This window comes from Schistocerca nitens, chromosome 1 (genome assembly GCF_023898315.1).
Source record: "Schistocerca nitens isolate TAMUIC-IGC-003100 chromosome 1, iqSchNite1.1, whole genome shotgun sequence".
Taxonomy (NCBI): domain Eukaryota; kingdom Metazoa; phylum Arthropoda; class Insecta; order Orthoptera; family Acrididae; genus Schistocerca; species Schistocerca nitens.
In genome coordinates this window covers 125,603,256-125,630,170 of record NC_064614.1, presented here as the reverse complement: position 1 = coordinate 125,630,170, position 26,915 = coordinate 125,603,256, and the positions used below count along the sequence as shown (strand labels likewise).

General features: G+C 38.5%; 1 protein-coding gene across 1 annotated transcript; it reads right to left on the bottom strand.

Moving 5' to 3' along the window:
* Positions 1-135: 135 nt before the first annotated feature.
* LOC126242671 (mitochondrial inner membrane protease ATP23 homolog) lies at positions 136-26,915 on the bottom strand. The gene is made up of 5 exons (XM_049948106.1): positions 26,527-26,915; positions 8,508-8,553; positions 7,417-7,498; positions 2,896-3,120; positions 136-483 (listed from the first exon to the last, which is right to left on the bottom strand). Exons 1-5 carry the CDS (start codon positions 26,810-26,812, stop codon positions 286-288), a joined length of 837 nt encoding a protein of 278 aa, XP_049804063.1. The 5' UTR covers positions 26,813-26,915; the 3' UTR covers positions 136-285.

Here is a 26,915-nt window from a genome sequence, read left to right as displayed (position 1 = left end):
GAAAAAAAAAACTACGTGTCTGCTGCCAGCTTCCCTAGCACCAAGCTGTGGCAACTAATTTCTTTCGTATGGGTTAACTGTCAATTTTGACCATAAATCTGTTTTTAGATGCAAAAAGAAAAAGAAAGTTGGATATTTTTATTGCTTTATTTTAAGGATATATTTACAAAAAATGTGTACAGTTAACTGCTTTCCAGCAATTCAGTTACTACTGTAGTTGTTCCCTTCAAAGAATGTGGAGATAATATGACTGTCACATGATAGAGCTCTACCCAGCACATAGTACTACAGTTCATACCCATACATAGGCCCTTCCATATAGGCACGATGCATATCGTATGAATTACGTCGGATACGACGCCCTACTGGCTCGAGATCAGCGTAGCACTTTGGGAAAACACGATTCACAGCTGCTCGAGCCTCTTCCATTGTCACATTACGTACAGCAATAATTGAATGTGCAGCCTTTCTCTTCACACATTCCTGTAATAAGATTTGTTATATTAAAATCAATTTATACTGAAAAAGGCAATAAAGAATCTATCTCATGTGAGATCACATGAACAATGTACACTCTTTGTTTTCCTAAACCTTTAATCTCTGAGTCCCACCAATATGAACAAATACATTATTTTAAAATTAACTTATTACCTTAGTAAGCAACATATGTGAGAATAAACTGGCAAGAAGTAAACAATCAATTGTTGGAGTTTTTTTAGCTATGCCTATCTGCGACTCAGCATCTTCGCCATACGGTGAGTAGCAATTTTCCTTCTCATAATATTGTTACATTCCATCCTGGATTTTCCAAACCCCCCTCCCCCCCCCATAATTTTGTGTCATATATTTGAAAGCAAATTCACATTTTTCCTAGACAAAGTCCCACATCTCAAAACTTCCATGGGCTCAATAATAGTACTAAATAACAAGCAAACAATGGGCCTACAATTTAATAAGTTTGTATCGCAATTACATAATGTCCCAGTGGTTTCATTTTGATAACACTCATGAAAACAGTAGTAAAAGCTCAAATTTACATTACAGTAACTTCAGATATATTTGCTTTCACTGTCAATGATATTAATATGGCAAGGGGGGAAAAAAAAAACAACAACACTCTGCTACAATCACACGGCACAATCTTCGTGCCGACTGTTGCTTTGAACACTATAAGTGACTTCCACAATGCACAACATTTGTAGAAGTACCTCAGGGTGCCACTAGAGGTACAGTAACATACGAGGTGCATTCAAGTACTAAGGCCTCCGATTTTTTTTCTCTGGACTGGAAAGAGGTAGAAACACGGGCATTGTTTTAAAATGAGGCCACGTTCATTGTCAATACGTCCCAGAGATGGCAGCACCGTACGGCAGATTGAATTTTACCGCCAGCGGCGAGAATGAGAACTGTTTTAAATACTTAAAATGGCGACGTTTTCCTTACTTGAACAGCGTGCAATCATTCGTTTTCTGAATTTGCGTGGTGTGAAACCAATTGAAATTCATCGACTGTTGAAGGAGACATGTGGTGATGGAGTTATGGATGTGTCGAAAGTGCGTTCGTGGGTGCGACAATTTAATGAACGCAGAACATCGTGTGACAACAAACCGAAACAACCTCGGGCTCGCACAAGCCGATTTGACGACATGATCGAGAAAGTGGAGAGAATTGTTTTGGGGGATCGCCGAATGACTGTTGAACAGATTGCCTCCAGAGTTGGCATTTCTGTGGGTTCTGTGCACACAATCCTGCATGACGACCTGAAAATGCGAAAAGTGTCATCCAGGTGGGTGTCACGAATGCTGACGGGACAACCACATGGCTGCCCGTGTGGCATGTTGCCAAGCAATGTTGACGCGCAACGACAGCATGAATGGGACTTTCTTTTCGTCGGTTGTGACAATGGATGAGACGTGGATGCCATTTTTCAATCCAGAAACAAAGTGCCACTCAGCTCAATGGAAGCACACAGATTCACCACCACCAAAAAAAAATTTCGGGTAGCCGCCAGTGCTGAAAAAATGATGGTGTACATGTTCTGGGACAGCGAGGGCGTAATCCTTACCCATTGCGTTGCAAAGGGCACTACGGTAACAGGTGCATCCTACGAAAATGTTTTGAAGAACAAATTCCTTCCTGCACTGCAACAAAAACATCCGGGAAGGGCTGCGCGTGTGCTGTTTCACCAAGACAACGCACCCGCACATCGAGCTAACGTTACGCAACAGTTTCTTCGTGATAACAACTTTGAAGTGATTCCTCATGCTCCCTACTCACCTGACCTGGCTCCTAGTGACTTTTGGCTTTTTCCAACAATGAAAGACACTCTCCGTGGCCGCACATTCACCAGCCGTGCTGCTATTGCCTCAGCGATTTTCCAGTGGTCAAAACAGACTCCTAAAGAAGCCTTCGCCACTGCCATGGAATCATGGCGTCAGCGTTGTGAAAAATGTGTACGTCTGCAGGGCGATTATGTCGAGAAGTAATGCCAGTTTCATCGATTTTTGGGTGAGTAGTTAATTAGAAAAAAAATCGGAGGCCTTAGAACTTGAATGCACCTTGTACATGAAAACTGCAACACCTAAAAGAATGACAAGTGAATCCAGATTTAGAACATGTCTAGTACAGTTTTCCAGCCATAATGGATTAAGATTGGAAAGATAGGCGTAGCACCACCAGTCTCATCACCAGAGTGGTCAGGGTTACACTAAACTCTATCGGGGAAGAGCATTAAAGTGAGTACGAATCTTGAAAGCAACTGACATGTGCCACTATATCAGCAACCGAGTGAGTTTGAACAGGGCAGAAGATCAGTCTCTGGGAAAAGGTTTGTCACACAACTGTTGTACACAAAACATACAAGTTAGTAACTAATTGAAGACTGAAAATACAAACCTGATGCCGCTGCTTAATATTAAAAGGTGAGGCATCGCCCTGGTAGAATGCACTCATAAAGCTGCAATGTGTAAGATTTGCTGCTCTCACTTCCGTACAAGCAAGGTGGTCCAAGTTTTTGAAGTCGAGTTTGTTGCGGCAGTAGTCAAACATGTGTATCATTTCATGTGCCAATATGCCTTGAACAATCCCTTCTTTGAGTGCAACATTTTGGCAGACAACAATCTGAAATAAAATTCATGTACTCTCAATTTTTCCCTGTTACATAAATAAATATCAGCATTCATTCCACCAAAAACGAGAACCTTCATGGATGTGGAACAATTTGAAGTGTACATTAACATAAGACAAAAACATCATAGAAACTTATTATGTATACTGTATTATTAATAAACTATCACTGTTCTGCTAAATGCTATCCATGCCTAAACCACCTAAATTGAATCCAGTAAATTTGTAAATATTTTCATGCTCAGTTAATAAATGTCATCAGATTTTTCTATATAGGAATAGTTTTAAGGTACCAAAGTACATAACACAGTTCTCATTTCCTAAATTATCCTTTGATATTGTACCTTTGTTAGATTGGAGACTGCTCCAAAGAAACAAACAACTGGCTCTAGGATATTTGCAACATCATTTGCAAAAATACAATCAACATAACATTGTAATCTTTGGGGATATTAACAGTAGCGTTAGGGTTACAACCACAAAGCAACACTTGCTTAATGTCCTCGGATCTCACAATATGTTTTGCACACAAATAACAAGGCAATTATCACATCTGGAGAATGTAACAAACGTAGAAATAAATATGTATGAAACTGGGCTTTTTATACCATGTGCCCATCATATCATGAAGGGATTTGGTTAAAATTGTTGACAAAAATCCCACAATGTGAACAACTCAGGTATGTTAGAGTTGTTAATGACATTAATATCCACACTTTCAGGTCACAACTGTGTATGATGTAATGGTCCAACTTCCTGTGTCAGTTCAGTATGTTCAATAAGTGCTGTCCTAAAGGGGACCAGAGGTTACCAAACATTAGTAATCATAGAAGTTTACATTGATGCTTCATACCTGACCTCAAAAAATAAAGAATGCAGGTCATCAGTCTCTATAACATATCAAGGAACAGTGAAAAAGATAGACTTCAGTGTCTTCAACTAAAGAAAAGGTATAGATCAGAAATTATAAAACAGAAACAAATGATAACAATATTCAGCAACCACAAAACAAATTCAATGCTGCCTGGAGAATTATCAAAGAACTGGGCAATACCAACAGAACCTTTTGTGATAATACCAATATCACACCCAATGAAATGAATAAAATCTTTATTGATTCCGGCAACAACGGACACTCAACAAAACAAAACAACAACTACGAATCAGGCACTAATAACCATTTACAAAAGACAAAGTTATTCATATCTTATGACAAACCTGCAACATCTTCAGTCAACTGGGTACAAATTGCTGTCCCTGGAATTGAAGTAGCTCTGGCAAAATCAGAAGACTTGTATTGACAGTCATATTTTGTTATTAAAAAAGATAGCGGACATTATATTACAACCACTCTGTGTACTAATGAAATGTGTTTATATGGGTTGTTCTTTTCCAGCCTGTTTAAAGATAATGGTAGTTATCTGTATACGTAAAAAAGGAGACAAGAAATACTTTGATAACTATTGTCTTATTTCTCTTGTACCAACTTTCGAAGGTAGTATAACACTGCATGTACCAACAAATTTACAAACATTTCACCTGCAATGGTACACTTACAAACACAGTATGACTTCAGTGAAAATTCTTCTACACTGAAAGCTGTTTAAAATGTTGCTTCAACAATACTCGTGTCTTTGAAGCAAAATCATCCGACAATGTGCTACTGATTGACATAAGCAAACATTTGACTATGAGTCATCAGATACTAACAGATAAACTGAGGTGCTCTGGCATTCAAGATACAGAACTTAACTTTACAGAATAATATCTTGATAATAGGAAGCAGACGGTACACTTTAATGGTATGAGCTCTGGATTCCTAGATGTTTCAAGAGGCGTGCCTCAAGGTTCTGTAATGGGACCCTTATAATCTGTATTAATGGCCTACCTAGTATAATGCCATGTAAACTGTTCTGTATGATGATGATACCATTTTCATTGCAACTGGAAATGACATAGAGGATCTAAAGAAACAAAGCAAATCCAATCTAAGAATTTCTAGTACAGACAATAAATTAATTGTAAATGAAAATAAAACCAAAAATGTAGTTTTTAGTTTATGCAATACCAACAATGGTTGTACGCCAGTTACACTTCTTGGTGTACTCCCAGATACCAAATTAGGTTGGAACCTCCACACAGATTCTATATGCCCTAAATTATCAAAGGCTCATATACCTGTTACATAAACTTAGAGAATCTGTAAGCGAAAACATGATGCGCAGCTCTTATTATGCATTTTTTCACAGCCACATAACACACAGCTTACTGCTTTGGGGCAGCTCCACTGGGGTAGAAAGAATTTTGTGGCAGAAAAAGGCTATCACATGTGTAGCGGGTAGTTTCAGAAACACTGTACCTTGTAGGCTGCTTTTCAAGAAACTAGGTGTCATGACAGTCCCATCATTATTCATACTTAGTTGCCTAGTTTACACAAAGGAAAACCAAGAGAAATACATATTAAGACAATATTTCATTATCACACGTGACAAAGAAAATACTGACCAATTCTTTACAAGATTAATCAAGGGTCACAATAGCTATACATACCTTGGAGTAAATCTATTCAATGCACTGCTGCCAGAAGCACATACTACCTCATGCAAAAGCTTCAGAAATGTCCCATAAAACTGGCTTAAAAAAGACGCTTTCTATACCACAGAGGAAATTTTTGATTTTGTTAAAGAAGATATAAAATTTTAACTTATTCTCATTGTATGTACTCAGCTCTACATGATTTAACCATTTTCTTTATTGTTACACGTATCATTATGTATTAGTCAATTTGTACGAACTTAACATCAACAGCATACAAAATGCTTGAAAATGAAAACAGATAAATACAATCCTACTGTTACAATGTGTGGTATGAATAAAAAAAAAGGGAGGCTTTGAACTGATAGCAATCAAGTCCTTCACCTTAATAGTATGATCATAAATACGAGATAAGGGAGAGCAACTCTACAGCTCTCGTGTAACCATCTTCTGAGCATATTTTGCCTTTATTCCTAGTGTATTTGGAAAGTTTTTAAAAATATATTGTTCAAAGACAGGTTTCAAGATACACCATTTGCCTTACTGTCAGCACAATACCCAATTGGGGACAGGGAAATGAGTAACTGTTTATCATAAAAAAAAGGCAATTCTTCAAGTCGTATGAAGCTATCTTCAAAGAGAAATTTAAGTATTACACTCCAATCCACAGTCTAAGCATGATCACATATTTTTATCATTGTATAGGAGGGTAGAGAGGTAATGATGAGCTCCTGGGGTAAGATTCACTCTGCATAATGAAAGCAGTAGGAAATTATGAGGAAAGTGTTACCTCCTTCTACAGCTGCCACCAAGGAAAGTGGAAACAGTGGTGGTAAAATGTGATACAAAGATACCATCAGTTCCCACTTTTCCCATTTGCACAGAGCCATGCCCCTAAGAGGTAAGTGGCAAAAAGATGTGCATGTAACAGAACTGTTGAAGCATTACAATTATGTCTTAAAGAATATAACAAGTTCCTCTTACATAACAGGGTAAAAAGAGTGGTGAAGTTGGAACATCGTACCACCACTTATGCACCACTACTTGAATTTGCAAATGAGAAATGTGAACTCTGAAAAGTTTAGAGTTTAACTAAAACAATCAGCTCTGAATGAAAAATGAACACTGCTGTAAACCATATTATCAATGACTGAATTATCTGCTCACAGAAGACCGTAAATTAACTAACTTTTGTGAGGATCTTCTCACATTCCTTCATTCATACCATTAGAAAAATCTTTTAGAGTTGCATTTCATGATATATCAACCTTCTTGTACAAAGGCAAAATTTACACAATGTGATATATATGTGGTGGCGAAAGCAATCACATAACTCCCACAATTTCATCCCGTTTTGATGTCAGTGAAACTAATGCATCCAAAAAAGCAAATTTTGAAACATTGTCTTGGAATAACATTTAACAAAGAGAAAAATTTATTTAGGACATGAGAGAGTGCAAGGTCGAGTTGTGAGTCATGCTTCTGTAGCTCAGTTGGTAGAGTACGTGCCACAAAAGGCAAAGGTCCCGGGCCCAAGTCCCAGTCTGCCATGCAGTTTTAACCTGCCAGGAGGTTTCAATTTATTTAAAGACAACAAGATTAATAACATGTTTTTGCATAATTATGAGTACAAGTCACTTAAATTGCTACTTGGATGCTACTGGTTGCTGCTTATGTGAAAGCAAGACAGGAGACAAAGAGTAATCGTAAGTGGAATAGGTTTAAAATTGTTGCATGGTTGTCAAAATCGTTTACCTGGTTTAGTTCTGGATCATAGCCACCTGTAACGGAAATGTCACATACTTCACAGGATATGTGCCGTCTGATGTCAACTGGGCTGAAAATAAAACCACTTATTCTGGGATTCCACAAAAAATTTAATATGTACTTTCATTATCAAAGATTCGTTAATTTAAAAATCAGTTTCCTATAATCAAGCAAAGAATATTGGATTTAGGCTGACCAATCAGTAATGTGTCACAAGATATAAGCTGATCATTTTCCCAAAATTAGCCTTAATGAACTGGAGGAGATGGACAGGTAACAGGAGGGGAGCGGGAGTAAATGCTCTTGTAATCCCATTGGACATACTGGTGGATCAATCAACATAACTACCCATGCATTCGGTTAGGTCAATAGGTGTGGCAAAGAGTGATACATCTACTGGCGCCAGGTCACATCGGCAAACATCAGCGGCAGATTTAATGATAGCTATGAACTGTCTCAGCCCCTTGATGTGTACATGCTCTCCAGTGGACTTATTTATGATAACCTTGTAATACTTGGGATTTTCTGGACACTGATTTGGACTCTTGTAATTCCCAGCCATTGACATTGCACATGAATGTGTCAATTTTCCTGATGCAGTGTCATCTTCGTTATCCATTTGACTGCATAGTGTGCTTACTGTGAGGGCACCAATGGCGTATGCATGCTCTGAGAGTATGGTTCATATCAGTGTGCTTCCCAGCCCAACAAAGTTACAGTGGTCTCGAGCACTAACATTTGAGTTATTCAGTAAATATCCAGAGCACTTTAACTGCCAAGCGGTATCACCCTCTAGAAGTCTTTGTTTCTTTGAGTTCAAGAAGAGTCATGATCTCCTATTTTCCAGGATTCATTTGTATTTAATTGGTGTTCAATAAAACCTACATTGTTCAGGAAGCAGAGGGGTGTGGCTTAAGAATATGTGAGGTCCCAACACTATAAGTATGAAAACTGGCTTGAAGTCATGAGACATGGTATTTACAATCTACGAACAAGAATGAAGTAATATTGCAGAATGTGAACAGCAGGTGATACGAACAGATTATGGCAAATAACTGGCCAACTAGCATTTGCCTTACCATCCAGAACTCTTTAGTGCTCCAAGCATGAGCTTCACAAGAGGACCTGAAAACAGAAAAGTCTTGATATTTATACTTATACAATGGAATGCTACACACAAAGTCAATAAATCAAAAATATGACGAAGTCAATTGAAACATTTTCATAAAATAAATAAAATCTTCCCTGAAGAAAAAGAAGCCATGATATATTTTTCACAGAAATAAAAGTAGGAATATGCCTGCTGATGCAAGACTACAAGGTTAGCACTGCTTCTCACTGAGCACCCGACACTAATAATAGCATGAGGCGAAAAGGAATCGGCTTCTTGCTACAGTGCAGATTGGTAATAGTAAATCACTGCATAGAATATAACTAGTACACCAGTTGAGACTAGAGAAAGAGTATATGCAGTGATCGTGGCCAGGGTGGAAAAGTGAAAGAGAGAGGGGTCCGGGTGCATACTGATAGACTGGTATGAAAGAAATTATCAAAAAGCAAGACAGAGTTGATAGACAGACAGAAAGGTAATCGAAACAGAAATGAGTACCAGCAGTTAAAGAATGTTTTGGAAGAGAATAAAGAAGCATTTTCCCTTAAGCTATGTAAGTAATGAGAGCCAATTTAAGTGTTACAAAGTCAGTTAAAGATTGGTGTTACAAAGTAAAGGCAGAGGCAAAATAGTAGGCTTTACAATTGTAGACAGTTTTGCCTGCAGCCATTCATTCTGATTCACCAACATCTACATACATACTCTGCAAGCCACAATATGGTGCACAGCAGAGGGTACTTTTTACCGCTACTAGTCATTTCCTTTCCTGTTCCACTCGCAAATAGAGTGAGGGAAAAATGACTGTCTGCCTGTGTATGAGCCCTAATTTCTCTTATCTGATAATTGTGGTCTATACATGAAATGTACATTAATGGAAGTAGAAGTATTCTACAGTCAGCTTCAAATGCACAGTCCCTAATTTTCTCTATAGTGTTTTGTGAAAAGAACAATGTCTTCTCTCCAAGATTACCATTTGAGTTCACAAAGCATCTCCGTAATACTTGCTTCTCGATCGAACCTACAGGTAACAAAACTAGCAGCACACCTCTGTATTCCCTTGACGTCTTGCTGTAATCCGACCTGGTGGGTATCCCAGATATTTGAGCAGTACTCAAGAATGGGGTGCACTAGAGTACTATTAGGGGTCTACTTTATAGATGAGTTATACTTTCTCAGAATTCTCCAAATAAACCTAAGTTGGCCATTTGCCTTCCCTACTAGCAGCATTATGTCCTTGTTCCATTTTGTATTGCTTTGCAATATTATGCCTAGATACTTAATTGATGTAAATGTGTCAAGTAGCACACTACTAATGCTGTATTCAAATACTACAGGACTGTATTTCCTGCCCATCTGTATTAACTTCAATTTTTCTATATTTAGAGGAAGCTGGCATTCACCACATCAACTAGAAATTCTGTCTACATCATCTTTTATCCTCCTACAGTCACTCAATACGACACTTTCCTGTACACCACAACATCACCTGCAAATAGCCATAGCTTGCTGCTTAATGTGTCTGAGAAAATAAGAGTGGTCCTGTTACACTCCTAGCAAGCTCCTGACAATACCCTAGTCCCTGTTGAACTTGAGTTCTATAACTTAAGAAGTCTTCAATCCACTCTCATATCTGTGAATGTAGTCCAAATGCTTGGACCTTTGTAAAAAGCCTGCATTGCAACAGTGTCAAATGATTTCCAGAAATCTAAAAGTATTGAAACTGGCTTTTGCCTTCCATCCACAGTTACAGGATATCGTGAGGAAAAGGCAAGTTAAATTTCGCACAAATGATTCTTTCTACATCCATTTTTATTTGTGGAAAGAAGTTTCTCCAAGAAAATTTATTATACTAAAACTCATGAGTACATTCAGAATTCTGCAGCAAACTGATGGTAAGGATATTGGCCTGTAATTTTGTGGGTCTGTTCTTTCACCCTTCTTGCATATAGGAGTTACCTGCTCTTTTTCTAGTCACTTGGGACTTTGCACTGGGTGATTCACGACAAATGCAAACTAAGTAAGGAGGCAATGACATTGTGTACTCTGTAAAACCAAACTGTGATTCCATCCCAGAAACTTATTTGCTTCCAAATCTCTCAGATGCTTCTCTGTGCCAAGGATGTCTATTACTATGTCCTCCATATGGGAGTCTGCGTGACAGTCAAACAACAGTATGTTCATAGCACCCTCCTATGTAAATGATTTTTTAAATGTGAAATTTAAAACTTAAGGTTTCCTTTTGTAATCTTCTACTCCCACACCAGACTGCTCAATGAGTGACTGGTTAGAAGCCTTCAATTTGATTACTGATTGCGTGTAAGATCAGAATTTTCTTGGATCAAAGCAAGATCCTTCAAAAAGTTATGATGGTGGAAGTTTTATGGTTTTGTATTGATCTTTTTACACATACACGAATTTCTGCAAACGTTTGCCTATCATCATTTGTGTTCTTTTTTTAACCAACAGTTCAATATTCTCTGGTTCCTCAGCATTTTCTAAATTTTGTTACTAAATCACAGTGGGTGTTTCCTGTCCTTAAACATTTACTCAGCACGCACTTGTCCTGAGCACAATTTACAACCACTTTAAGCTTAGCCCATAATTCCTCTATGTCCATCATTTTGGAACTAAATGATGTCCATTCACTTTCTAAGTAGGATTATCTTTGTTTTGCCAAAGCAATGTTCCTCCATAGGAAGGATCACATGTTTGTACAGAAATGATGGATTGCTTAGATTTGTTCAGAAACTATTGTTGTATACTTTCGTAGTTTTAGTGAAGATTACGCGCTTGTAAGGGTTAGCAGTTTTCTTGTAAATGCTTGTGTTTAGATATCTCTGCCCCAATACTTATATTTGAATGTGTAAGTGAAAAACAAAATAATTAATCCCTTTTTATCTGGTGATTACATGTTGGTAAGTACTGTGACCATCGTCCAAGAGTTGTCTACTGTTTTTGAACAGTTGAAATTCATGATAACAGTGAAGTGGCTTTATGGAGATGCTCCACACACTACTGGAACTGCTATCTCCTGCTGTCATTTAGATCTCCAGCTTTATCGCTGTCACTGTTTCTATGATACGCCAAATTAATCGACTAAATTTTATAGTCAGATCTGGGATGTTTTTCTCAAGAAAGCATCTGCTAACACCATCTGTAACCGAAAGTAAGTTGGAGCAGGTAAGAGATCATTTAACGTCTCAGAAGCAGCCTCATAATTCTCAAGCTCCATGCAGAAGGGCAGGAAAGGATTGTTAGTTACGTGCAGTTTCGGTTTCAGGGACTTAATGGGAACTATAGCAAAAAATGGTAAGAAACAGAAAGGAGTTCGATGTGCCGTCAGTGTGAGTGGAAGACTGCACCTTTGGGGAGGTTGAGAGTGCATGATCGATTCTCTACCAGATAAGGCTAACAAGGCTGAAGATGAATTAGACTGAGAACATCTCTGCAGTAGAATAACAGGCCGAAGTGGGTTCACATTGACACGAGTTGTTCCAATCATCAAATTTGGTTACAATGACCCTTAGATCAATTCATAAATAGTCTAATCTACACATACTGAAAGTTGATAATGTGATAGTTGTGAAAGATGAATACAAACATTTCAACAAAAGTTTTGTGTCACCAATTCTATTTCAAAATTCGTGGGAAAGGAAGAAGAAGGAAAAAAAAAAAAAAAATTGACTGTGAGGCGTGCATATATAATCATTTGCAATGTGCCCAGATCATCAAATCAAAAAGCACATACATTTGTGTAACAACAAAAACGTCTGTTTAACACAAGGGAGTTTTTTTACAGCACTCCTGAGCAACGTCAACATGTGATGGGATGTCGCATTCATGGATGTAGGCTCTAATTCTCTGTAGCATACCACCAATAAGATCATTAAGCCAGCCCTGGTCCAAGTTGTCCCACTCTTCCATGGCAATTCTGTGGACATCGCACAGAGTATGTGATTGTTGTCAACATCCAAAAAGAGCTTGTTGTAATCCATCCTACATATCTTCCACTGGGGTCACGTTCAGGGAACAGGCAGGCCAGTTCATCCTGGTGATCATAGCACGTTGAACGAATGTGTTCATGAGAATAGGGCAATGAGCACGAGTTATCACTTGCCAAGATGAAATGGTCACACCAAAATGTTGATGGTGTGGTCCCATTATTGGTTCAGGAATTTTATCTGTACCATAGAGCAGTGAGTTTGCCCTTAACAGCCACATCAGCTGTGCAGTGGCCTCATATAATGCAATCTCAAAATACAGCTCCATCACCAACTTTTTGTACATCTGGGACACAGTGCTGAATGTGTTCTGTGTTACCAGGTTGTCTCAAAACACACTGTCTGTGATTAACAGGGTACAATCAGGTCTGAGTTTCGTCCTTAAACATCTGGTACCAGTCGTGGGGCACCCAACCTAAATGATTTCTTTCCCATCCGTAACAGAGTCAATGGTGTTGTATACAATATGGTGCTCACCATGGTTGTCAGGAGGGGAGATTTGCAAAGTGCAATTGTTTGACACAATAGATGACATCCTGTAGTCTCTTCACATGCTGAACTAAGTTCTAGAGCACTCATCCCATGGTTCCTTTGACTGTCAAGTCATACAAATTGATCATCCTGGGCACCCATTGAACACGGGTGTGCTATGTGGTATATGCAATCAACACTACCCGTCAGCTGGAACTAATTCTGTAGCACCTTTCAAAGGTAATTTTCATGCCTGAGATACAATCTGTTAATCAGACACTCTGGTTTGTACTATGGAGAAAAGATTCCATTCATGCAAGAGTGATGTCATTAATCCCATAAGGACTTTAGCAGATTTTGTGATCCTTGCAATGAATCACCCAGCTCTCGCAATATACCAACAGGATAATATTTCTCAATTACCTCTACTAGTACTTCATTCATGAGATCTTGGATTGTATTCCGTACTGTTTTTTATGTCTCTGTATTAACTGCACTCACACCATGGGCTGTGGGGCTAGAGGGAGGAATTACAAAATTCTCAGACAACGCACAAATACACAATAATGAATTGGAGTCCACACCATCGACATACAAGTTGCACATAAATAAATCCTGGATTTGATACAATACCAGAGAAGGAAAGTTGCTACTCACCATATAGCAGAGATGCTGAGTCGTGATAGGCACAATAAAAAGATTCAAACACTCATAGCTCTTTCGGCTATTAAGGCCTTTGTCAGCAGTAGACACACATACACACACTCACGCAAACGAAACTAGCACACACGTCTGCATTCTCAGAGAGCTGAAACTACACTCAACTCTCTGAGACTGCAGACGTGCGTGCGTGCGTGTGTGTGTGTGTGTGTGTGTGTGTGTGTGTGTGTGTCTACTGCTGACAAAGGCCTTAATGGCCGAAAGCTATGAGTGTGTGAATCTTTTTATTGTGCCTATCACGACTCAGCATCTCCACTATATGGTGAGTAGCAACTTTCCCTCTCTGGTATTGTTACATTCCATCCTGGATTTTCAATTGCTGGATTTGATACAATTACTCTTTGGAGGCAAATAATGAAAGGATTGAGCAGTGCACTGGTTATAATTTGAGTTGGTGTGGGGCAGTGAGAATTATGCATTGTCAACGCTGATTTCGAAGGTAGACATACTGTCATCACAAAATATAAATTCTGATCGCACTGTATTGAGTTGTTTACACTAGGCCTAAATAACCTTACAAAAGATGGTTGTGCAAAAACTGAATGAATGTAACTACATGAACCAATAAGCATGCTATAACTAACTCAGCATGAAAACATCTCCTTAAAGATAATTTTGTTTGAATTGAAGAAGTTGACTTGTTTGCTTTGTGCAGCACATTCAATACTTGGTAGCAAATAATGCTCCATTCTCTCCACAGTGAACAGGTTAGTGTTTGACTTGCTATGGCAGAATTTGATGTCAGGGGCTAACGCACCATTGAAGAATGCAAAGCGGTTACATTAATTTCTAAGTATTCCATACGGGCATTAGGTAACTACTACAGACTAAAAGATATGAATGTAGTTGTGTAGCAGCACAGTCTAAACTGGTCAGTACCATAATACACATAACAAGATTAATGATGATCTTATTATGGAAAGGTTTACTTGTCTGATCTCACAATTAAGTGATATTCCAAGGCCAGTGGTATCCCAGCAATCTCATGTATCTTCCTTCCCTTGTGAGTTCCTGACGTCTTTATGTTTATGGAACTTCCCTTAAGCTATATCTGTAGTCTATCTATAACCTGAGGCATATTTGTTCCAAGTTAAATACATGGTCACTTGAAATTTTCACTCTGCAGCAGAGTGTATGCTGATACAAAACTTCCTGACAGATTGAAGCTGTGTGCTGCACTGAGACTCGAACTTGGGACACCAGCAGTGGCTAAGTCATGTATCTGCAATATCTTTTTTTCAGGAGTGCTAGTCCTGCAAGTTCCACAGGAGAACTTCTGTGAAGTTTGGAAGATAGGAGATGAGGCAGAAATAAAGCTGTGTGGACGTGTTATGAGTCCTGCTTGGGTAACTCGGATGGTAGAACATTTGTCTGCAGAAAGGCAAGGTCCTGAGTTCAAGCCTCATACCAACAAACTGTTTTAATTTGCCAGGAGGAACTTTTGTTACACTGTCATGTATATCTAAAACTGGAGATAAGAAAATCACATCTAATTACAACCCCATATAGCTCCTTTCAGTCTTTTGAAAAGTTTTGGGAAAGTAGCCTACAATACTAACTCATTTATCTGAGCAGAGCTTGTTAACAGACTTTCAGTTTAGTTTCCATAATAGACAGGCTTTCGTGCCTCAACGATACAGATAGCCGTACCGTAGGTGCAACAACAACGGAGGGGTATCTGTTGAGAGGCCAGACAATCGTGTGGTTCCTGAAGAGGGGCAAGCAGCCTTTTCAGTAGTTGCAGGGGCAACAGTCTGGATAATTGACTGGTCTGGTCCTATAACACTAACCAAAGCGGCCTTGCTGTTGTGGTACTGCGAATGGCTGAAAGCAAGGCGAAGCTACAGCCTTAATTTTTCCCGAGGGCATGCAGCGTTACTGTATGATTAAATGATGATGGCGTCCTCTTGGGTAAAATATTCTGGAGGTAAAATAGTCCCCCATTCGGATCTCCAGGCAGGGACTACTCAAGAGGACGCCATTATCAGGAGAAAGAAAACTGGTGTTCTACGGATCGGAGCGTGGAATGTCAGATCCCTTAATCGGGCAGGTAGGTTAGAAAATTTAAAAAGGGAAATGGATAGGTTAAAGTTCGATATAGTGGGAATTAGTGAAGTTCAGTGGCAGGAGGAACAAGACTTTTGGTCAGGTGAAAACAGGGTTTCGAAATGTGGTGCTACAGAAGAATGTTGAAGATTTGAAGGATAGATCACATAACTAATGAGGAAGTACTGAAAAGGATTGGGGAGAAGAGAAGTTTGTGGCACAACTTGACTAGAAGAAGGGATCGGTTGCTAGGACATGTTCTGAGGCATCAATGGATCACCAATTTGGTATTGGAGGGCAGCGTGGCGGGTAAATATAGTAGAGGGAGACCAAGAGATGAATACACTAAGCAGATACAGAAGGATGTATGTTGCAGTAGGTACTGGGAGATGAAGAAGCTTGCACAGGATAGAGTAGCATGGAGAGCTGCATCAAACTAGTCTCAGGACTGAAGACCACAACAACAACAACAAATACACAATCAAATAGGGGTAATGCAGGAGTAGGTTTAATAATGAATAAAAAAAAAAAACAGGAGTGCGGGTAAGCTACTACAAACAGCATAGTGAACGCAGTATTGTGGCCAAGATAGACACAAAGCCCACGCCTACTACAGAAGTACAAGTTTATATGCCAACTAGCTCTGCAGATGATGATGAAATTGATGAAATGTATGATGAGATAAAAGAAATTATTCAGGTAGTGAAGAGAGACAAAAATTTAATAGTCATGGGTGACTGGAATTTGACAGTAGGAAAAGGAAGAGAAGGAAACGTAGTAGGTGAATATGGATGGGGCTAAGAAATGAAAGAGGAAGCTGCCTTGTAGAATTTTGCACAGAGCATAACTCAATCATAGCTAATACTTGGTTCAAGAATCATGAAAGAAGGTTGTATACATGGAAGAACCCTGGAGATACTAAAAGGTTTCAGATAGATTATATAATGGTAAGACAGAGATTTAGGAAGCAGATTTAAAATTGTAAGACATTTCCAGGGGCAGATGTGGACTCTGACCACAATCTATTGGTTATGAAGTGTAGATTAAAACTGAAGAAACAGCAAAAAGGCGGGAAATTGAGGAGATGGGGCCTGGATAAACTGAAAGAACCAGAGGTTGTAGAGAGCTTCAGGGAGAGCATCAGGGAACAACTGACAGGAATGGGTGAAAGAAATACAGTAGAAGAAGGGATGAGGGATGAAGTAGTGAAGGCAGCAGAGGATCAAGTAGGTAAAAAGACGAGGGCTAGTAGAAATCCTTGGGTGACAGAAGAAATATTGAATTTAATTGATAAAAGGAGAAAATATAAAAATTCCGTAAATGAAGCAGGCAAAAAGGAATACAAATGTCTCAAAAATGAGATCGACAAGAAGTGCAAAATGGCTAAGCAGGCATGGCTAGAGGACAAATGTAAGGATGTAGAGGCTTATCTCACTAGTGGTAAGATAGATACAGTCTACAGGAAAATTAAAGAGACCTTTGGAGAAAAGAGAACCACTTGTATGAATATCAAGAGCTCAGATGGAAACCCAGTTCTAAGCAAAGAAGGGAAAGCAGAAAGGTGGAAGGAGTATATAGGGGGACTACACAAGGGTGATGTACTTGAGGGCAATGTTATAGAAAGGGAAGAGGATGTAGATGAAGATGAAATGGGAGATATGATACTGCGTGAAGAGTTTGACAGAGCACTGAAAGACCTGAGTCGAAACAAGGCCTCGGGAGTAGACAACATTCCATTAGAACTACTGACAGCCTTGGGAGAACCAGTCCTGACAAAGCATCTGGTGAGCAAAATGTATAAGACAGGTGAAATACCCTCAGACTTCGAGAAAAATATAATAATTCCAATCCCAAAGAAAGCAGGCGTTGACAGATGTGAAAATTACCGAACTATCAGTTTAATAAGTCACGGCTGCAAAATACTAATGTGAATTCTTTACAGACGAACGGAAAAACTGGTAGAAGCCAACCTCAGGGAAGATCAGTTTGGATTCCGTTGAAATATGAGAACATGTGAGGCAATACTGACCCTACGACTTATCTTAGAAGCTAGATTAAGAAAAGGCAAACCCTCGTTTCTAGCATTTGTAGACTTGGAGAAAGTTTTTGACAGTGTTGACTGGAATACTCTCTTTCGTATTCTGAAGGTGGCAGGGGTAAAATACAGGGAGCGAAAGGCTATTTACAATTTGTACAGAAACCACATGGCAGTCATAAGAGTCGAGGGACATGAAAGGGTAGCAGTAGTTGGGAAGGGAGGGAGACAGGGTTGTAGCCTCTCCCCAATGTTATTCAATCTGTATATTGAGCAAGCAGTAAAGGAAACAAAAGAAAAATTTGGAGTGGGTATTAAAATCCATGGAGAAGAAATAAAAACCCTGAGGTTCGCTGATAACATTGTAATTCTGTCAGAGACAGCAAAGGACTTGGAAGAGCAGTTGAACGGAATGGACAGTGTCTTGAAGGGAGGATATAAGATGATCATCAACAAAAGCAAAACAAGGATAATGGAATGTAGTCGGTGCTGAGGGAATTAGATTAGGAAATGAGACACTTAAAATAGTAAAGGAGCTTTGCTATTTGGGGAGCAAAATAACTGATGATGGTCAAAGTAGAGAGGATATAAAATGTAGACTGGCAATGGCAAGGAAAGCGTTTCTGAAGAAGAGAAATTTGTTAACATCGAGTATAGATACAAATGTCAGGAAGTCATTTCTGAAAGTATTTGTATGGAGTGTAGCCATGCATGGAAGTGAAAAATGGATGATAAATAGTTTAGACAAGAAGAATGCTGAATACCTAATGAGGAGGTATTGAATAGAATTGGGGAGAAGAGGAGTTTGTTGCACAATTTGACTAGAAGAAGGGATCGGTTGGTAGGACATGTTCTGAGGCATCAATGGATCACAAATTTGGTACTGGAGGGCAGCGTGGAGGGTAAAAATCATAGAGGGAGACCAAGAGATGAATACACTAAGCAGATTCAGAAGAATGTAGGCTGCAGTAGGTACCGGGAGATGAAGAAGCTTGCACAGTATAGAGTAGCATGGAGAGCTGCATCAAACCAGTCTCAGGACTGAAGACCACCACAACAACAACAACAACAACAATAGATTCTCCATTGAGAAGGGAATATAAGGCCTTGCAAAGGAGGTCCTGGCAGAGCTAAAAAAGAAAAATTAGTATGTTGGTATAGTTTGTGCCTTGCCAAAGTTTTTGACTGTATGGAGCACAAAATTCTTTTGGGTCAAACTAAAGTGTTGCGCATAAGTGGTGTCTTATCTTCATAATAGAAAGCAGAGGGGTCTTAGAACAGAGTGTCACAGGTCTGGAACTAACCTCAGAATGGAAGAAGACAACATGTGGGGTGCCACTACAGTCGGGTACTGGTTCTCTCGTTCTTCACCTACATAAACGGCCTACCAATTATTTTAGAGCACATGAGGGCACCTGGCAGCCTGTGGGCCAGATACAGGACATGCCTGTTTTCAGCCTGGCCCACAGAAGAAATCCATGGGAGAGAGGAGAGTGAGGCACTGTAGAATTCTGCAACAGAAGTTTTTAAGACGGCTATTGTTGCTGGCAATTTACTGAAAATGAATGTTCCAGAGTACTGGACCACTTTTCAGACAAAGGTAAGTGATTTTATGTCTTTATGTAGATTGTTCTTATTCCTGGATGGAATACTATGTATTGAGCTATAGTTTGAAAATAGAGACATACTATACGAATTACCTTAAGGAATAAATATACTGTGAAGCAGTGGTTAGACTGCCAGTTCTTTGAACAGGTGTCTATGTGATGTTCCTGAATTTAGGCCACACAAGACTCTTGTTACACCCTTCTGCACTCTAAAAACTTTAGCTCGGTTTAACAAGTTACCCCACAACATGATCCCAATTGACATAATAGAATGAAAGTAAGTAAAATATGCAAGTTTTTTTATATATTTGTATCTCCTACATCTGACATCATTCATATTGCAAATATAGACTTGTTTACACATTTCAGCAATTCTGTGGTATGTCCTTCCCAAATGAATTTATTATTGAACTGTCATTCCAGAAATTTAACACTGTCAATATCTTCTAACTGCTGTATATCTTCGTATCTCACTCACATGCTAGAAGGAAATCTTTTACAGATTCTGAACTGAATATAGTGTGTGCTTTCAAAAGGTATTTTCAAAGTTTTGTGATGGGGAATTAGTTTTAAATCATTTATTAACGTCAATGAAAATTTAATTAGCAGCAATTTCTAAAGCTGTACTTGACTTGCTATTTATTGCAATGCTTGTATCATCTGCAAAACAAGAGAAACTTTGAATCTGGCAATGTAACAGACAGAAGTTCATTAATGTATACAAGAAAAAGCTACGGACCCAAGATGGAACATTTGAGGAACACAACATGTAATTAAATCCCAATCAGATGAAGACTGATTCCTTTCCCCACAGATATTTCACTATGATGTCATTTGTTTTCTGTTAGTTAGATATGACTGGAACCATTCTGCAGCATTGCCAGTGACGCCATAACATTCTAATTTACTTACAAGAATGCTGTGATCCACACAGTCAGAGGCTTTCGACAGGCCACAGAAAATGCCAATAGCCTCTAATGTGTTACCTAATGAATTAAGTACATTTTCAGTGTAAGGATAAATAGCCTTCTCTATATCAGATCCCGAAAGGAATCCAACCTTGGACTTGGACAATATATTATTTGCAGTCACATGCTTAAGAAGACACGTGAACACAACCTTTTCATATATTTTTGAAAAAGGTGGCGAAAGTGATATTGGTTGATAGTTTTATGATAAGTCTTTGTCTGCTATGAAAGAGGGTCAATATCACAATGCATGCATGATACAGAAGGAAGCACTTCACAATGAGATTTCATAGATCCACTGGTTCACAATAAAGAGGGAAGGGATATTAGAGTTTACAGTATCTTTGACACAGAGCTAATTAAGGACTTAGCAATAGCTCAGCTGGACATAGATGGAGAGGGAAGTGGCATGGCTTTGTTCACTCAGTCATTCCAGCATTTATTTGTCTGAGTGAAACATCTAAACCAGAGGTGGAAAACTATAGGCCACATACAGTCTTAGGCCAGCCACGGGCATTTATTTACTGGCCCACATATTGTTAGATCACCCTGTCTACATATACAGAGAGACTCTCCAAATCACTGAAGTGCATGGCAGAGTGGACATATCATTGTAAAACATCAGCATCTCTTCCCATTCTAGTCGCATATTGTGCAGAGGAATAAGACTGCCTCAATGCTTGTGTGTGCCCTGTAATTAGTCTAATCTTATCTTCACAGTCCCTATGAGAGCGGTATATAATAGGGGGCTACAGATTTTTTCTAAGTTATTCACTTCATAATGGTTCTTGAAACCTTATATGTGGGCTATCATGTCATGGGATACTTGGCACATACTGTCTCTGCAAGTTCAGGTTTTCAGAATTTCTGAGACAATCTCTCTTAGGTTGAACAAGCATGCCATCATTCATTCTGGCCTTCTCTAAATATGTTCAATATCCCCTGTCAGTCGCAAACCCTTAACCAACATGCTATGACAGAATGCACAAGTGTTTTGTAAGCAGTCTTCTTTGTAGACTGATTGCACTTTACTAGTAACCTACAAATAAATGTCATCTGCTTTACCTGTGCCTAAGCCTAAATGACCATTCGATTTCATATCTGTACAAATTGTTATATCCAGTTCACTGATTCCAACTGTGACTCACTGATAATGCAGTCATAAGACACCACTTTTTTTCATTTTGAGAACTGCTCCATTTTACATTTCTATCCACAGAATGTGAAGAGCATCTGCTTCTATATTTTAAATCTGGATTAACAATTTCTCCCAGCAGTCATCAATAATATCAAGATTGCTCGTAATGTAATTCCACAACAGTGTGTTTTCATAACACCAGTGAATGATGTTTTTTCTTGAATAATTGTTTTGTTATTGTTAGTGCAAAACATTTTAACAAAGATAAATTAAATATGAAACCAATAATGTGGTTGTTGCAGCTGACACTGTGGCATTGTCCTTCAGAGTCTGACAGTGTTCTGTTGTTAAGCACCTGCGGGTGAGGAAGGTCACTTCCCTCGCAGTGAGCTGTTGTCACAGTATTTCAATGTGGTAGGTTGCAATAAAAAAGACATAGAGAGATAAAAGAGTTGGAAACACTTTCTTGTCTGGTGCTGGCAATTGGGCAGTGTGGTTAATTTGTTATTTTCAAAGAGCCAGTCTCAAGCAGCATGCCAAAACATAACATTACTGGTACCGTGGGGAACTTTCCAAAGATGAAAGAATACAAATGCCATGCCACATATTGATTTCATTCAAGAAACAATAAAATTTTATAAACCAATAGAGCGAAAATTATCATAAAAACTTGATAAAAGTTATGAAATTTATTAGGGAAAGAAGAGTAAAAGAAGACTTAACCACTGACAGTTTAATTCATTTTTGGAAGGCATGTTTGATGACAAAGCAAGAGAAAAGATGTTAAGTGTAGAAACAGTGAGTATAGGTTCTGTCTTAGATAATGAAGGAAAAGACAAATGTTTCCCTGAATCTCATGGTTTCCAATAGCACATAAATTTTATCTTTCTTTCAAATAAGATGAATTAGACCTTGTAAGCGGTGGTGGTGGTGGTTAGTGTTTAACGTCCCGTCGACAACGAGGTCATTAGAGACTGAGCGCAAGCTCGGGGTAGGGAAGGATTGGGAAGGAAATCGGCCGTGCCCTTTCAAAGGAACCATCCCGGCATTTGCCTGAAACGATTTAGCGAAATCACGGAAAACCTAAATCAGGATGGCTGGAGACGGGATTGAACCGTCATCCTCCCGAATGCGAGTCCAGTGTGCTAACCACTGCGCCACCTCGCTCGGTACCATGTAAGCCAAAGTTTTCTTATCCATGAACTATATTTCACTGTTTTCGTGTTTGAAATGACAGTTGGTGTCTACTAAGGAGAAAAGTACTGCAAAATGTTGAGTGATCAGCAAGATGTTAAATATAGACAAATCCATTTACCATGGACACGGAATGTGTGTTCGACAGCCAGCATCTAGAGCTGATGAATTTACAATGTAACAGTGTGTGAAGGATTCTCCAAGTTACCACATCAGAAATGCAATCAACCAGATTTTGAAGAACCTGGGAGTGAATTCATCCTGCTCCAACTTTCACATTAATCTATGTAAGTGAGCACAATTATTTAACACTCATTTACTCTGAGTTTCTTTCCAAATTTGTTCTCTATCGACTAGGCTACCAACATGGGCATACACCGTGAAAGCAGTGTCCCCTTACAATTCCTTTACATCTAACTGGATGTATCACAGGCTTTTGACTTTGCATTGGATACTGTTCTTTTGGTTTGTTGAGCACATTTGTTCACTTTCCCAGTCCACTCACCTCTTCTTATCACAAATGTGAAAAGTGACTTTTGAAGGCGGATCAGACATTGTACATCGAGTCCTATTTTGGTCATCGTGATTTTTTTCTTGACTGTTGGAGAGAGCTGATCAAGGCAATAGTGTGTTTATTTCATGTCAGTATAATTTACACGGGTACAATGGACACAAATCCTCATTTGGGGATCGGCCTAAAACCTGAAAATTATCAAAAAATGCTCTGCAGTATTTGAAGTTAAGTGTATCTTTGTAAGATTTTTAAAATAACCCATGAGAAATTTCCAAAGGCAGACTTTTGTGGCATCCAATTACATGGACAAAATATGCCTGTTCACAGGGGGGAGGAGGTGCAAAATCAAAAGCATCTGATGAGTAACTTTAAATTCACACACTTCTGAGCCAATCTTACAGCACTGGTCACATTTCCTGAGATTTCTTTCTCATTGCAAAAGGGAAATTAAATTATTTTTTGGTGTCATTTTCAGTCCCTGAGACAGGTTCTGTCTGCTTACAATGTACAGTATTTCTAAATTTACTACCCCACAGGTGCACTGGAATTTCTTTCACTAGTTTGAGAGGAAGTATTTAGTACATACAACCTGAGAGGCGATACTTAAGAGGGTGCAGACTAAAGTAATTTACAGTAAAGTTTTTGAATGTGCACCAAACCTGCATTGCTCTCTCTAAATTATCAGTGACTACCCCATACTTGCAGTGAATACTATGATGTTTCTGGTACACCTGCAGTCATACCATATTTCTCTCATATAGTTTGGCATTCACATACAATACTTTGGGAGATTATACTATTAAGAGTTGAGGCAGTACAGCTGATTAGGTTTGTAAATCTTAGCTTTAAATGGCTGCAATTTGTCTTGTTATCTCGAAATCCAGCTTTGATGACAGTTAATTATTTACGTTTTCTCCAACTCAAAGTCTTATTAATTTAAACCATTCTTGGTGTACTGCCATGTCATCATGTTGTAGTGGAATGATGTAATTTAATTTTTTTTATATTATTTTTTTCAGATGGTGTGGTGTTTTTTATTTGTTTTATATTTAGCTTGTCCCAGCCCTAAACACCCACTTCTCCACGGCTGTCCAATCAGTTTCATTTTATTTTTGGAGTGAGGTATTATTGTTCCATTTTTTTTTTTTTTTTTGTTTGCATTTGTTGGAGTGTGTACATGGTGATGTCATTGTCGCCATATTGTATACACTGGAACTACCAGTTTCCACCATATTGATGACATCATGGGTCACAGTAGATGCATAATTGGATGCTTTCTGTAACGCCTAAAGTTCCCCATTCAAAGTGAAAAAAAAAAAGAAAGGCTCTAACCACTATGGGACTTAACATCTGAGGTCATCAGTCCCCTAGAACTTAGAATTACTTAAACCTAACTAACCTAAGGACATCACACACATCCATGCCCGAGGCAGGATTTGAACCTGCGACCGTAGCGGTCGCGCAGTTCCAGACTGAAGCGCCTAGAACCACTCGGCCACACCGGCCAGCCATTCATAGTACAATCACAGATGGAATGTGGGAGGGGAAAAAAAAAACCACTAATATGCCTACTTCAGTATGCAGAGTGCACTTCACCACAGAACAACAACAAATATGAAAACTGGTAATGAAGTATGATTATCTAAGTGTATAAATACAATTTACCTTTTTCGAAACAGTTAATCGAATTGGCTTCTTATAACTTTATTTTTATTGTTGGTATCAAAAAAGTAATGACACTATATAGCCTGCAATAACATTGCGTTATGATCACCAGATGTGTTGAAACTGATAGCAGATAAAGCTTTTTTACTAGTCACAAATGGTGTTCTATAAAAATTACAGTCACTGTCATTACACGTAACATATGACACTTTCTAGTAACATCTGCCATAGAATTTGTCGAGTACTTCTGTTTTGCTTTCACAAATTTTGACATATATCCCCACAGCTGTGCTGAGGCATTTACGTACTTTTTTTAAATTGTGAACATTTGTAGCCAACCCTCCTCAGCTTCTACTTTTATGTGTGACTTGTAGATAAGCAGAAGGATCAAGTGTAGTATACAGTAACCGTAATTATGCCCATTGAAATGCCCACTTGAGATACACAGAATTAACTAGAAACTTAAATTGCATTTATCTTGCACCTATGTAAGAGCCAATGGCCACATGAAAAGAATAAGTGATACAAGAATGACGGATTAGGCCTCATACAAATGGGTGAAAGTTGTTTGGTTAAAAATAATAAACATTCAGTTACGAAAGATTAAAATATTTATTCGTATCTACATAATAAACAAATTTATTTCCCAATACATCTACTCAATAGCTAAAGGGCAGTTTCTATTTAAATTTCTTGGAGCTTTCTGTTTTCAAATCCTATCCAATCCTCATAAAACGAAGTACTATACTTATATATTATGTGTGTATGTGTATGTATTTTGAGCTATTTACATTCACTGTATCATCATATCAAAGTCTATATCAGTGTGAGATGATCAACGGATGAACATATAAACATTCATAAACTTTTTGAGCCAAACTGGCAAGCTTAGTAATATAAAAACAACTTGTATTTAAAAATGAGTTCAAAACAAAATGTACAAATCAATATATTTGATTTTTAAACACGTTTGTTCTATAGCAAGGTCATTCCAAATTCCCCCCCCCCCCTCCGAGTCGTGTGTGTGAATCAAATCTGGAAATAATTAATCATGGTTTAATATGTTATGTTTATAAAAGCTCTGAGTACTCACATCCTCGCAGCTACTGAACTTCGTTAAGTCTCAAAACTATCACAGTGTTTAAGTAAAAACCTCAAGATATGTCTACACATGAAGGAAAGTAATTAACGCCCAAATACATCTTAATTAAGTTGTTCAAAGCTCTGATATCCTTGCTCTTATCATTGAGAAAAACTAAACAATTTCATGCATTAGTTGTTTCATAAAAACAGTAGGTGTTTAGTAAATTTATTGTTTCTACAATCCTTAGTGCACACTGAAATCGAAGTAGGCCTAATGACTAAGTCTAGCTCCATAAAGACAGACCGCACCTAACAGGCCTACTGACTGCCTACACAATTGTACTTGAGACATCTGAGCGTCATAACATCTCCACAATACATACAGTTGCAAGAAAACGGTAAACAGAAGTTTAGATCTGTTGCGTTCAATCGAATGCATCTGTGACGTAGGGTGGTAAATAAGATATATCATGTCACATTACGAAAACCCACAAAACTGTGTCCCGTATTGCTCTTGCTTACGTGTACTAGCATGTTTAACTTACTGTTCTTCACACACGAATACACATTCCGTTCGCATTTCACTTTGTCGATGTTTTCTGTTCCCTCCCCTCGGAGTAAAATACTGCTCAGTGTGGGTCGATACTTCCCTCTCCTCTCAGGATACAAATCATATCCCCAATTTTCTTCTGAGTAATCAGAGTCAAGAGAGGAGCCTTGGTTAGTATTTTGAGATGTGTCACTATTCTTTACATCGCCGGTTTCATTCTTCTCATCACTGTTTACGTCCTTATTATCTGTTTTTGAAGAACATTTAACATTTCTGAACATTTCACACAACACAAACTATCAACATTAAGGTTAACCACGGCCACTACTGTGCCTTGCATTTTCAATTGTCTATTCCTACGAATTTACGCAATTGTCAAAGATT